Source organism: Erpetoichthys calabaricus, chromosome 5 (genome assembly GCF_900747795.2).
Source record: "Erpetoichthys calabaricus chromosome 5, fErpCal1.3, whole genome shotgun sequence".
NCBI lineage: Eukaryota > Metazoa > Chordata > Cladistia > Polypteriformes > Polypteridae > Erpetoichthys > Erpetoichthys calabaricus.
In genome coordinates this window covers 71,219,120-71,233,077 of record NC_041398.2, presented here as the reverse complement: position 1 = coordinate 71,233,077, position 13,958 = coordinate 71,219,120, and the positions used below count along the sequence as shown (strand labels likewise).

General features: G+C 37.9%; 1 protein-coding gene across 5 annotated transcripts in view; it reads right to left on the bottom strand.

Moving 5' to 3' along the window:
• Positions 1-13,958, bottom strand: part of jade1 (jade family PHD finger 1) — a 145,126-nt gene that overhangs the window by 21,678 nt on the left and 109,490 nt on the right. For all 5 annotated transcript variants that reach the window (XM_028801666.2, XM_028801667.2, XM_028801668.2 and 2 more), the window contains exon 9: positions 12,204-12,320. In XM_028801666.2, the coding sequence (XP_028657499.1) occupies positions 12,204-12,320 (117 nt within the window). The remainder of the gene's footprint in view (positions 1-12,203; positions 12,321-13,958) is intronic.

Here is a 13,958-nt window from a genome sequence, read left to right as displayed (position 1 = left end):
GGGAGTGAAACTGCAAGTGAGTTGGGCCAGGAGAACTCGTTGATTCCAGAAAGTTCACTGGAACTGAGCACGGCCTTGCTATTCCCGCTGTCAAACCCCATGAGTCAGCACCACCAACTCCAAATGGGTTTGCTATTCTGCCCACGGAGCACAGAGGAGACCGAAACAAACAGTCCGAGCTAAAGGTAATTATTACTGCAATAACTTCTGCTCTTGCTGGAGGAATATAAAGGATATAAGGAAAGAATAAGACAAAAGAGAAGCTTCTTAAGGATAGTAACTCTTTTAGGGCGGATGTTGACCTTTGTCGATGGGAGGAGTTGAGGGCGCATGTTGACAAAAGTCGACATCCAGGGGTAGAGGACGATAATCAGCTGTAAATGATGACAAAATTCACTGTTATGTGAAAGGTAGGCCCTCTATGCTTGGAGGAATGTTAGGATTCGTTGACTCGGCATCTAATAATAATAATAATAATACATTTTATTTATATAGCGCCTTTCCCATGCTCAAGGCACTTACAGAATATAATAAAGAATGGCAGAATATACAGTATATAGCATTGTACAAACCAGATAAATAAATAAAGAAGATTAAGACAGTAAATTCTGAAAAAAAATACAGACAACATAATTGATGGTCTAGCACACACATACAGGTTACATTGGCATCTTGACAGAGAAGTAAACTGAGAGAAAGGTAATAAAGTCAAGTAGAGCTAAAAGCCTTCCTGAACAGATGAGTTTTGAGTTGTTTTTTAAAAGAATTCATGGAGTCAGCTGACCTGATTAATTTTGGTAGGTCATTCCGGAGTCTGGGCACTATACAGCTGAAGGCCCTGTCACCCATAGAGTGTAGATTAGTGAGGGGCACAACAAGATTACCAGAATCAGAGGACCTTAGTGGGCGGGCAGGCACATAGTGATGGAGGAGGTCACTGATGTAGTTTGGTGCGAGGTTATTTAAAGCTTTGTAGGTTATTAGTAGGATTTTATATTCGATTCTGTAGGACACAGGGAGCCAGTGGAGACGGAGCAGGATGGGTGTGATGTGCTCGCTGCTGCTGGTTCGAGTAAGGACTCTTGCAGCTGAGTTTTGAATAAGCTGGAGCTGTGATATAAGATTAGAAGGGGCACCTGCCAGTAGGGAATTACAATAATCGATGCGGGATGTGATAAAAGCATGGACAAGTTTCTCAGCATTAGAGAAGGAGAGGAAGGAGCGAACACGGGATATGTTACGGAGGTGAAAGTAAGAAAGTTTCTTAATGTGATTTATGTGGGCGGAATAAGTGAGGGAGGAATCAAAAATGACACCAAGATTTTTTACAGTAGAGGCAGGTCTGATGAGATCACTGCCAAGATGGACTGGGAAGGAGCTCATTTTATTAAGTTGCATTTTAGTCCCAATCCTAATTCTAATTCCCAATCCTAATCCCTGCATGTATGCGAGTTACGAAATTCGAACATAGGCAAGATGGCATCGACATCTTACGAGGGAGAGATGCGAGTGCAGAAAACAAAATACTCATCAAACAATGTTTTGTGCATTATCACAGGTGATCGGCTGCCAGCTGAGTGCATTCATTCATCTGACGCACCTACAGCAAGGTTCGCCTGGGAGGAATACTCATAGACATTGATCCGTGGGAGCCAACCTGGCTACCAGACTTCACAAGACAGCACGGCTTACTGTTGGACACAACAGATTACCAGCCACTGGACTACTTTAGGCTGTTCTTTCCTGAGGCTGCCTTTCAGCTACTTTCAGATGAGATAAACCGGTATGCCGAGCAATTTTTTTGAATCGCGGGCTGTGTTTGAAAAAAACGACAATGTGGTCCAAAGTGGAAATCCACAACAAAAGACGAGATAAAGGGCTTTGTGGTTTTACAAATAGAGATGGGACTGGACTTGAGTTATAACTTCAGGGAGTACTGGTCCAAACGTGCTTTGTTCCCTGGTGGATTTGGACAGATTATGCCGTGTGATAGGTACATGCTCCTGCAAAGTTTTATTCATTTCTGTGATAACCAGAAGCAAACCCCAAGGCGTGAGCCAAGGTATAAGCCTACGTATAAAATTCAGCCCCAACTTGACATTGTTCAACCAACATATAAACAGTTTTATCAGCTTGGCCGTGATTTGTCTGTGGATGAATCAACAATCAAATACAAGGGACACCTTTTTTTCCCTCCAGTATATGCTAGACCAGGGATGTGCAAAGTCATTCCTGGAGGGCCGCAGTGGCTGCAGGCTTTTGTTCCAACCCAATTGCTTAATAAGAAGCACTAATTGCTCTAGAAACACTTCTGCTTCATTTTAGTTATCTCCCTCGTTAAGATTTTGAACCCTTATTGCTTATTTAAGTCTTAAACAGCTGCATTCTTGGTTTTTAATTGCTCCTTATTAGCAATAAGATGCAAATGACAAAAGAAACCAGCAGTTATCCATTTTGCTTGTTACCCTTTACACCTGTGTGTATTTATCATGCACTATTTGGTTTAATTAAATACTTGGAAGGAAAGAGAAGACAAAAAAGTCAAGGATTGAGAATTACCCATCCGTTTTACACTTCAAAATATTTGGATATCTTTAGAATGGAAAAAAAAATCTAGGATTTGAGAATGACTTGACATAGCAGAGTTAAAGCACTAAAAAGCCATGAAATGTAATTATTGGCAAGGATTGTTTTCTAATTAAACAACTGGGTTGGAATAAAAACCCGCGGCCACTGCGGCCCTCCAGGAATGGCTTTGCACACCCCTGTGCTAGACAAACCCACAAAGTATGGCATAAAGGATTTTGTACTGACAGACGCAAACACCTGTTTCTACCTGAAAGTAATCACATACAGTATACAGGAAAGTACTCCTTTCATACAGAGAACTGTCCCTTGACAGTTGTCAGGTTGTGCTGGAGTTACTTCAGGGCTATGAACATTTGGGTCATGTTGTATACATAGACAAGTTCTATACATCGCCTGAATTGTTCATGAAGTTACAGAGCAGGGGAATTGGAGTGTGTGGCACAGTGAGGGTGAACAGGACATACATGCTGTATTATTGTGATATTTCCCTCTACTTACCCTTTAACTAGGGGTAAGTGTACTCATCAGATTTGTTACCAGGATGATCTACTGTTGCACCTTAATACTAACACATGCATACACAGAAACTCAACAGTGCCCTAAGAATGACAAACACACAGCTGGTTAATCGCTAGCACTTTAAAACCACATAAGTGCCTTATGAATAACACAACTTGTTACTCTTCTAGCACTTCATGAGACTTACACCATATACAATATTAACTCTAATGAAGGCATAAGAACCAAAGCAACTTGTTCCCCATACATATTATCTGTACATATTTTAGGTATTACTTGCTTCTCTAAGTTTATACATAAGTAGTCTTGTTTTTTAGCTAGGTATTTATTTACCCACAACCCTTAATTATTTTGGGTGTTTACATAATACTGAATGCAGAGTGGTATTAATATACCATTTATTTAAGTGCTGACTGGTGTTAACTGAAATGCTTTGTAATCACATGTAAATGAACCAAGCTGATTAAGGAAGCTGTTAGATTTCTTCAGTTTGCCATTTACATTAACAACAGGACGTGGAACTCCACCACCTGGTATAAGATAGGATGTCCATGTTGGAGGTAATTTGTAAAGAAGGCACAAGACTTTTTTTTTTTTTTTAATTTACTGATCATTTTCCCAAATAGTCATGTACTACTTTATAAATTAAGAACTGCACATGGATGGAGACGGATTGGATGGACAACCTCCTCAACTAAAAGATCATCAGAATAGGATATATTATTTAGTCATATTTCCAACCTCCATGTCCTAAAGTTATTATTACAGCCGATCTCCACTAAACAAGAGAGAGAACATTACAAAAAGAAACTGATGCCTGCACAACTGATACAGTAGCTAAGCATACTTAAGGGAAAAATCATTTAGAAAACTAGAGGGCTTTGCCACCTGCTTGCTTTGCTCACCAACCCCTGTGTTTGGTTTTCCAGATACACACTTTTACAATTTTTTTTTTGGAATTGTTGCTATTGCATTAGTTTCACTTTTATTTTAGAACTTCGGTAAAAACAATATTTGGAATTACGTTTTCTTCAAGATCACAATGAAATTTGATTCCATTTTTGGACTTACATTGTGACAACGCAACGTATAACTGCCCATGAGTGAATATCGTTTCTTTTTCTCTTATAAATAAACCAACTTTTTCAAATGTTTGTCCCTGTGATTTGGTAGTTGTCATAGCAAAAGCTATTCTAACGTGGAATTGTAAATGTTTTAATACGAATGGCATATCAAGGTCTCCTTTGGTGTCTAACATTATTCGTGGAATATGTACTACATTACCTTTTTTGTCGCCTGTTAAAATTTTACATGATAGAATTGTTCAACCAATTTTTAATACAACTAATCTTGTCCCATTGCATAGCCCATCACTCATACATAAATTACGCAATAACATTACGATACATCCTTCTTTTAACAGTAATTCAGCTGGTGGGAGACCGGACGGTATTAACGCTTGTAGATATTCTATGGGATATTGTAGGTTGATGTTTTCATCTTCTGCCCCATCACCACCAACTGATTCAGCATAGTCTATTGATATGCACTTAATTTTCTGTCTAACTGAGCGACAATTTTTGCGTTAATTCATTTGACTCGCTGCTAGGATTGCCCGTGTACTCATTTCTTCTGTTGATAATCCTAAGGGATAAAATTCTTCAATAAGATTTTTACATAATAAGTCTTCTTTTATTCGGAGATTTTGAATTTTAAAGTTGCCAATGTCTAGTAGCCAGTTTGCAAAATCATCCAAATTTTTATTTGCTTGCATATATTTCTTTAATTGTAATTGTTGGAACAAAGACCATAAAGGTCCACTCTTTAGGCATACATCGTAAATCTGCTTTTGGCCTCTTTTCTTGACTACTGGTAGAACTTGTCTAAAGTCGCCTCCCAGTATAAAAGATTTTCCTGCAAACGGTTTTTCAGATACAAAAAAGTCCCTAAACGTTTTGTCAATTACATTTAATACTGTTTGTGGGATCATTGATGCTTCGTCCAAAACCAAAATTTCATTCTGTTGCATTTCTTGTTTCACCTTCTTTTTCCAGTTCAATGCAACATTTTCATCTGTGATATTTAAAGTTTAACATTTTGTGAGCTGTTTTACCATATGGAAGAAGAATTGCTGCTATACCTGTCCATGCTATCGATGTAATGTTTTTGCATAGCTGTTTGCAATAATGGACTAAACATTTATACAAAAATGTTTTCCCGGTTCTGCCTGGTCCATCTATGAAGGATAAATCGCTGTTTAATTTCTCCTAGGTCACTTTTTTTGAATTGTGTCAAAAATGGATCTTTGATCATCGTTTAATTGTACATTTCCTAATATAATTTTCTATGGTCGTCCACTGTTACATCTTCGTCTGCGGTTATCTCTTTTTTTACCTCTGATTCGTTAATTTCTTGTGGAAGTCCAAATTGCTGCATTGTTAAATCTTCTGCTTCTAACAATTTTTTGATGATTGACAGAGCTGTTTGTTCATTTGACTTTTTGGATTATGGTACTTTGAAAGCTTCCCATAATTGTAAAGCATCAAATTCACCTGTCATAGTTAAGTACACGAAGAAGTGTCAATCTGTCAGGCATCATTACAGATGTGGCATCAGACATCATTTCAAACATATAGTTGTCCAATTTACATAATCCACCTGCTCGAGCCGCTTCTTGAAAGGCACCGTATGTAGTTCCATCTATAGTTAGAATATCTCTATACGACATTGCTCCTTTTGATTCTCGTAACAACAATTTTAAATGAAACCGTTTGCTATCTTTTGGTGATACAATATTTAATCGTGCAACACTTTTGCATTTAATTTTTCTTGGATGCCACATTCCTTTTTGTTTTTGCCACGTGTAATGTTGAGGAATTTGTGCATACTGTATATGCTTTTGCATTTATGTCTTTTTATTAACTTCAAAATATGCCAATAATTTTGTATTTTTAGTTTTTGCTACTTGTAAAGCTTCTGTGCCTTCTTTAAATTGAATCATATTCTGTCCTGGTAAATTAAATCGGTAATAATTCTACAGAATGACTTTGACTGTGCATTGGTAATTCCATTAAATGCCACCCGCCTTCCATTGCACTGACGTATCGAGTATCTAAATATGCTTGAACTTCGCCCTGTACCTGTTCTTTCATTAAAGTTACGTGTACTCTATCGTGCCCTTTATGAATGTACTTGTAGATGTACTTAATACTCATCACTGATGCACAATACTTGGCATTAATATGACAATCAAATCTTTTTAGCAAATACGGGTTATATGGTACAATCATTGAATTATCAATCATCACAATTTTTCCATCTTTCTTTCCGGGATAAGTGTGTTGTTCATGACGATTATCTCTTCGGCGATAATCTGGAAAGCCAGCCTTAGTCATATCTGTAGTTTAAAAAAAAATTTCCAAAAGCTTTCGTTCAAACACTTTCTTCTGAGTCCCAAAATGCTGAATCTTTTAAATGAGGTGCGTGAGACATGTGTTTAAATGACTATGTACCATAATTCAGGATAGGTTTCTCTGTTTGGAATTTCAGCACAGACAAAACGATCTACATCATCAGCAGTTAATCATTAATCAAAGTAACCAATAAATGCATGTGAGGTAAACCCCGTTTTTGAAATTCGATCATGTAAATGTATGCTCGGATTTGACCAATCACCGTTTTGAGTGCTTTCAATAAAATTAAGACTTTCTGATAAAACAATCTACTTAAGAAAGTCGGAATATCCTGAGCCGATGTAGCAGGTGGCATTGTTTTCAAGAATCTCCGGATTTCTGGCAATTGTGGAATGCACGTCATTATAATAAATAAATCTGGCCGACCGATAGTTCTGGATATTGCCATTGTATCATGATATAATTGTTGCAATACTCTTGGACTACCTTGATATGATGATGGTAATATTACTGCTTTACTTATTTTGAATTTGTCTGAACTATTGATATTTGAATTGTGAACGTGATCAACGAGTCCTTGCATATGTTCAGTTTTAAGTTTTGCTTGATTAGAGATTAGCTTCGACTTTTAGATACACATTAATAATGTAATATAATAATGTTAGATGTTGAGATGACAGAAGTGGGTTAAATACATTGGACCGTTTTGCCCCAAAATATTGCGTTGGTGTTATTCGTTTTTCTGAATTTGTGTGTTTCATATTGTATGACCATCCTGTTTCTCCATCTGGGAAAAGCAAAGGAAAGAGTAATGGATCAGAATGTGGTGAATTATTAGACAGAAATGTTGATTCATGTTCTGCTTTTGGATAAACACGAATATCTACTCTGTTTTTGATATTTCCGTCTTTCGAAACTATTATCGCTAATAATTTGTCACATGTTGGTTTATTATATGTGTGTGCATGGTCTTTCTGATTCATTTAGAAATCCAAGAAAAGTTCTTTGTCCGTGTTTTGCAGATAAATTTCGTGTAAAGTGCAATACTTTTGGACGTATGGATTTGTATCCATTATTAGCTGTATAATTTCGAAAACGTCCGATCATTTAACTTTTTCAATTCTATGTTGCATCGCTTCTCCGTGATCATAAATATACACCTGACCAAATTGTGGTTTCTTCTAAACTAGGGGGCTCTGCCCCCTGCTCGCTTCGCTCGCCAACCCCTGGTGTTGGGAAATTACAAAGAGCGTGATGTATGAATGAGATATAGCATAGTGTGAAGGTGTAGATGACGCAGATAGGAAGCAAACAATAAAGTGTTTGGCACAGTGTAAAGGTTTATTGGAAAATTTCTTTGTAAACAACATTAGTAGTAAAGATGGTGTCTTGTCCTTGACGTGAACGTCGAACTTGTGAGAAGGAGACATAAAGTTGTACATGTCTAAAAACGGGCTCAGATAGGTAGATGCCAACCTTGTCCATGGTTTGTCCTTGTGATTTGTTGATGGTCATGGCAAAGGCAGGTTTAATGGGGAATTGTTTCCGTTTAAGTGTAAAAGGTAATTCCAGGTCAGAACTTGTAAGGTCAATTCTAGGAATTAGAACAGTATTGTTAGTATGTGATCCTGTAAGAACTGTTGCTTGAATAACATTGTGTGTCATGGTGTAGACGACTAAACGTGTACCATTGCATAAACCCCATTTAGTGTTAAGGTTTCTTAATAGCATAATTATTGTTCCGTTTTTAAGGCTAAGACTGTGTTGTGGTAATCTGGCTGGGTTAATAGTGTTCAAATATTCTAAGGGGAAATTAAGATGGTCATTGTCGTCATCAGAGTCAACTTTGTGAGAGCTTAGAAAGAGCTGTGCCTCTCCAAGAAGTAATGAAATGACCTGGTTATTAATGTGATCAACATTAATATTTTTTGGACATAATATAGTTCGTTGTGTTAAAAGGGGTATTTGGTCTAATGAGACCGCTGTTCCAAATATCTCCGTAAGTAAGTCGTCGCAGATAAAGGGTTGAGGAATTGTAATAATATCTGGGTGAAGTACATCTGTATTGGTGAGTGTACCATCTCCCAGTTGTAATAACCAATTGTTATATTCGGGATATGGACATCGCATGTTTTATACCAACTGTATCTTTTGAAAGCATTGCCAATTGTCTGCGTAACATTTTTTGTTCCGCGGTTTTAGAAGCGCATTGTAGGCACCGACGTTTTTTTTTTTTTTTTGATGCGGGTTCGTGTTTGTGGTCCCGTTACTCGAGCCGTTTCGTTCTGTACCCATGATCGTGAATTCATGACTTGTTTGATCTTTATCGTTAGGAATATGGATAAGTAATAAGGAGGATTGCACTCACTGTTAATATGCGGACTGTTCGTTTCTTCGTATTATCACCAATCAGGTCTCGCGCCTGTATATGTATTGTAGTCTGGTCTCTTGTTGTTTATGTATGACGTCGTCGGCGTATTTTAAGGTGGACTGAACAATAGCTGAGCGCATGGCATGTGGAGCAATAGCTAAGCACGGTCTAAAATCTCCTCCTAATAAAAGTACCTTTCCTCCAAAGGGAATATTATTATTCATCAACACAATGCCAATTGTCCGCGTATTTTAAGGTGGACTGAATAATAGCTGAGCGCATTGGATGTGGAGCAATAGTTAAGCACTGTCTAAAATCTCCTCGTAATAAAAGTAGCTTTTCCTCCTTATTCATCAACGTTTGTAGAAGTTTATCAATGGTGTTGAGTAAGTGAGTGGATGCCGTTGTACATTCATCTATAATTAATAGTGTGGCAAGACGGATGTCACGTGCATTGTTACTGTTCATTTTCATAGTGGATACCGATGTTTCTGTGATTGGGACAGGTATTTTGAATAAGGAGTGACATGTGTTTTTGGAGCCGAGACATTTTTTCTTCCGCGGTTTCAGAAGCGCGTTGTAGGTGCCGACGTGATTTGTGCATATTTGCGTTCTTGATTTGTTTCAGGGTGCACTGTTCCAATGCGATGTAATATTTGTCCATATACGCGAAAGCAGTATGGGCCATTGCCTTTTGGTGGCCTGATATTTATTCCGGTAGATGCAAAAGCAAATGAACTATTGTAGGATGTAATGCAGTTGATAAAGTTTTTACTTTCAGGTACTTCGTTAGTTAGAAGCTCCTGTAGATATGCAGGATATGAATGTAAAGGAGGCAGTCTAATTTGACCCTTTTGACAACAACGTGTAAATTCATTACTTGTATTGCCAGTTGTTTCTTCAGGGAAGTTAAGTGAATGACAATGATTGCAAATGACATTCATTAATCCCAATGAATTTTCATGAATAGTGGACTTATTATTGAACGCGTTGTCAGCTAACTGGCGCAATCGTTTAGCAGGTTCTGTGGTTGAACGGTTAATAGTGCATCAGTGTAATGAGATCGATCTATGCTGCATAATTTGAACATGTTCAGATGACGTATGTTTATTACGGACGGTTCGTTCAGTAATGGGGCTTTGTGTCTCATTTCTTATTTATGTTAGTGTGTTCGTGGGTCTGAATCCTCCTTTTTGTGTATGTTTCGTGTGCTATGTCCGTAGTCTGTCCCGTTTCGTGTTCAATGGGTTTGTGTGGCGCTCGCGTCTGACTTTTTTTTTGTGTGCAAGGGGCGCGTTGCCTCACTTTTTTTTATCTCTGTTAGTGGAGGGGGTGTTTGTGTGTCGTGGGTCTGAATCCTCTTTTTTGTGTGCGTACCGTTTCGTGTGCTATGTGGCGCTTGCGTCTGACTCCTTTCTTTTTGGTGTTCTAGGGGCGCGACGCCTCATTTCTTATTTCAGTTACTGGAGGGGGGCTTTGTGTGTCGTGGGTCTGAATCCTCTTCTTTGTGTGTGTTCCGTTTTGTGTGTCATGGGCTTCATGCGGCGCTGTGTGCGGCTGTGCGCTGACTCCTTTTTTCTGTGTGCTATGGGCGCGGCGCCTCATTTCTTATTTTACGTTGCTTTCCATCCGGTTTCCGTTGCTTGTGGGGGGGGGGGATTTGTGGGGGCGCCTGCGCAGTACGTCTTTTGCGTCCACGGCCCATGGCCGGATGTCCCTGCGTCCATCCGGTTTACTATTCTCGTTTAGTAATATGGATTAAACTTGTTGCTTTAATTGTTGCTGAACCACAGTTTCTCATAGCGTATGGTCCATTCTTGTGTAAATCTACGTTTTGCACATTGAATGATGAGAATGCGATAAGATTATTGTAGACTCAAGACATTTTGCCTGTAGTGTTTGTGGATTTCACTTTCCCCAAAACATCAAATCTTTTAATTCTCTTGGATATGCCTCTTCATTGTGTATAAACACTACTTTTCCCAGATGGCAACACTAATTAGATGATCTGCAAGTCTCTGACTTAAACTTCAAAGCCTTACAATATTTACATACTTCTGACATATCACCTATGTTCATATATGCGATCTCTATTCGCCTTTCCTGTTATTTCTCCGTCTTTTGAATTCCACTGTTTTCATTATCTAAAACCTGTTCTGCATGTGTTTGGCCACCTTGTTTTTTAACCTCTTTATGACGTTTTACTTTGTTTTCTACTCTTATTTCTAGTCTTATTTCTGACCTCACTTTGTCCTGCTGTTTTTTCCCCCCAATGACACCTGGTCCGTGGTGATTATTTTCCCTGTTTTTAAGTAATATTTTCCCTTTGTTTGCGCTACTGCGATCTTCACTTTCTTTCTTTGATACTTCCTAATTTTCCTGCTTTCATATTCTTGAACTTTCTCTGCATTTGCATCGCACTGTTTTTTTTTTTTTTGAGCCTTTCAAATTCCACTGCTTTCATAATCTCTAACCTGCTCTGCATGTGTATCACGCCCATGTTTTTGAACGTCTTTATGAAGTTCTACTTTGTCTTTTACTCTTTGTCTTTTATTTCTGAGCCCAAATGGACTTGCTTTTTTCAATTCCACTTGTTCTGGGATGATTATTACTTTCCTTATTTTCTGAATTTGCACCTAGATTATTCTTTTTCGCATTTTTTTCTCTCCAGCGCTTTTGGGTCTCCTTTCTCCACGCTGCTCTTTCTTCTTCGTTTAGTCGTCGATGTTTCATCTATAACGTAATGTTCTTATACGCTTTATATGCGCTGAGAGCCCTGGATCTGTGTCTGCTCAAAGCCTTTACACGAGTGTTTTTCTGCCCGTGGTCTTATTTGATGTTTGCAAGTAGGGCGAGTCTTGCAAGTATCTCATGTTCTACGTCCCCGCGAGACGGCCCTGGGTCAATCTCTTGGCACAAAGTCATGTTTAAGGTCTCCGTGAGACACTCCATGGCCAATCTCTTTTGTCTCGCGGGTCTTTTAAGTGTCTTCCATGAAAATCATCTCCCTAGTCTCTCCCTCCCCGGATTTTTTTTTTTATAACAGAGAGATAAAATTTAATTTGCACATAAAATGTATTTTTAATTGCGTAGTGCATCAATTGAAAAATGCTCCTGAAGGAATATGTGCAATGCAATAGCCCATCACATCCCCTTAAACATAAAGTCATTTTTCTAACCGTGTCTCTTCTAGGTTAACATTAGGTTACCCAAAGATTTACTGGCCCTATTAATTACACAACTTATGTACACCTATTGCATTGATACATACATACAGTTTACACACACAATATTTTTTGAACACTGATTACCTGAATACAAGCTCCAGTCTTTTCTTTACAAAGTCTGCATATTAAAGCCCACCTGCTGCTGGGTATATGGGACACCTTTGTGATAGGCTCCATTTTTTCTGGACTGCCAATGCTCACCTGTTTTTTTTTTTTTTAAAAAAAAAACAAAACAAAAAAAAAACAAATAGTTCAACTGCTGCTTGACTAGGCATTGTACTTAAATATTTGAGGAAAAGTCATAAAAAAAAAAAAAAAAATTATACCATGAATACAGTCACATACATCTAAATAAACCTTAATAAAAGGGTAAGTATGTGTGTGACCGCTGGGTTGCTATATCTGTCATTACAAAAGGTGCGCATTACAAACATTTTTAGTAATAAAACTTACTGCTTTTGTTGTTCCAATAGAAGGTGAATCACGAACATCAACACTGCTTTTACAAACGGCACACACACTGTATGGTTAACACCAAGATCTACTTTGATTATTTTGATTTCAACCCGTAAGACAGGTAACACAGCTAGTAATAAAATAAACTGGAGAAATAGCCAACAGGAAAATAATCATTTGGAAGGATAAAACAAAGGTCTTCTTGAGGAACACTCCAACCAATAATTACTGACTTAAGTGTATGCATGCTGTATAAACATTAAATGGAGACTTACTGAGCAAAGCAATAGTTTCACATAATTATTTTTGAAAAAGGAAATATGATATACTTAACAGAACAGGAATTTTGACACAGGAACAACTACTACAACAAATATGGCAGACTGTAATGCAATAATTAGACAGAGTCCTACCTCTTTTATATGTGCCTTGTTTTACTGCTTCAGTGCATTGCCCAGACTATGAAAATGTTATATTGTAAACATAAATGTAGCTCTCTTCACCGTGAGAAAGAGGCTGCTATTAACTGGTGGAGGTAGTTTGTGCAGCTAAGCCTATAGCCAACAACTATAGCAAGCAGCCAAAGAAAACTTCTTCCAGAATTTATAAAACTAAAGGAATAAATTCAGATATCAAATGAGGTGGCTACAGTGGCCAAAAAGCACAAAGAGGCTGCATGTTTAGAACATACACACTGTCTACAGTGTGTTGAAGTGGGTGGCAATACCTCAAAATCAGAAGGGGAGGAATATGGAGAAAAGTGGTTTGAACTCAAAGAAGTAGAGGAAGTATGTATGTTTAAATAAACATAGTTTGGCACCATTTAAGACGACAGCGCAGCATTTCTCAAAAAAATATTTGCCGAAAATAAAAATTTGTGCTAGAAATTATGTATACAACACTAAACAGCAAACACTGCCTTGTTGCGCTTATTTGTGGACGGCTTTTTAATGCTTCATTACCATTTAAATACAGCTTTTTTGCTGGTGAAATGCCACCTGCAAGACAGGCATCTTTTACTAAAAAATGTACTTTTTTTTTTTTCTTTCTTATTAATGAGTTTGTTTGTTTTTTTTGTTTTTTTTAATTTGAAATTTAGCACAATTGGCTTTTACCCTGATATTACTACACGTTAAAATAACTGCACATTATAGTAAATAACCTTCCATTGAAAATGACCTGTACTTAAAGTCTTACTAAATGTGCACTCTTCACTGAAAGCAGCCATCTCATGGTCCCCAATGTGAATTTTTCTGAAAAAAGTGTGAACCATCTGCATTGGGGTATTGAGGAATGGGATGCTCCAGCTATTGCTGGAGGTGTGACTTCAAACAATGGAAGGAGACTGTCCTATGCTAATTTGTGGCACAGCCATTGATTGCC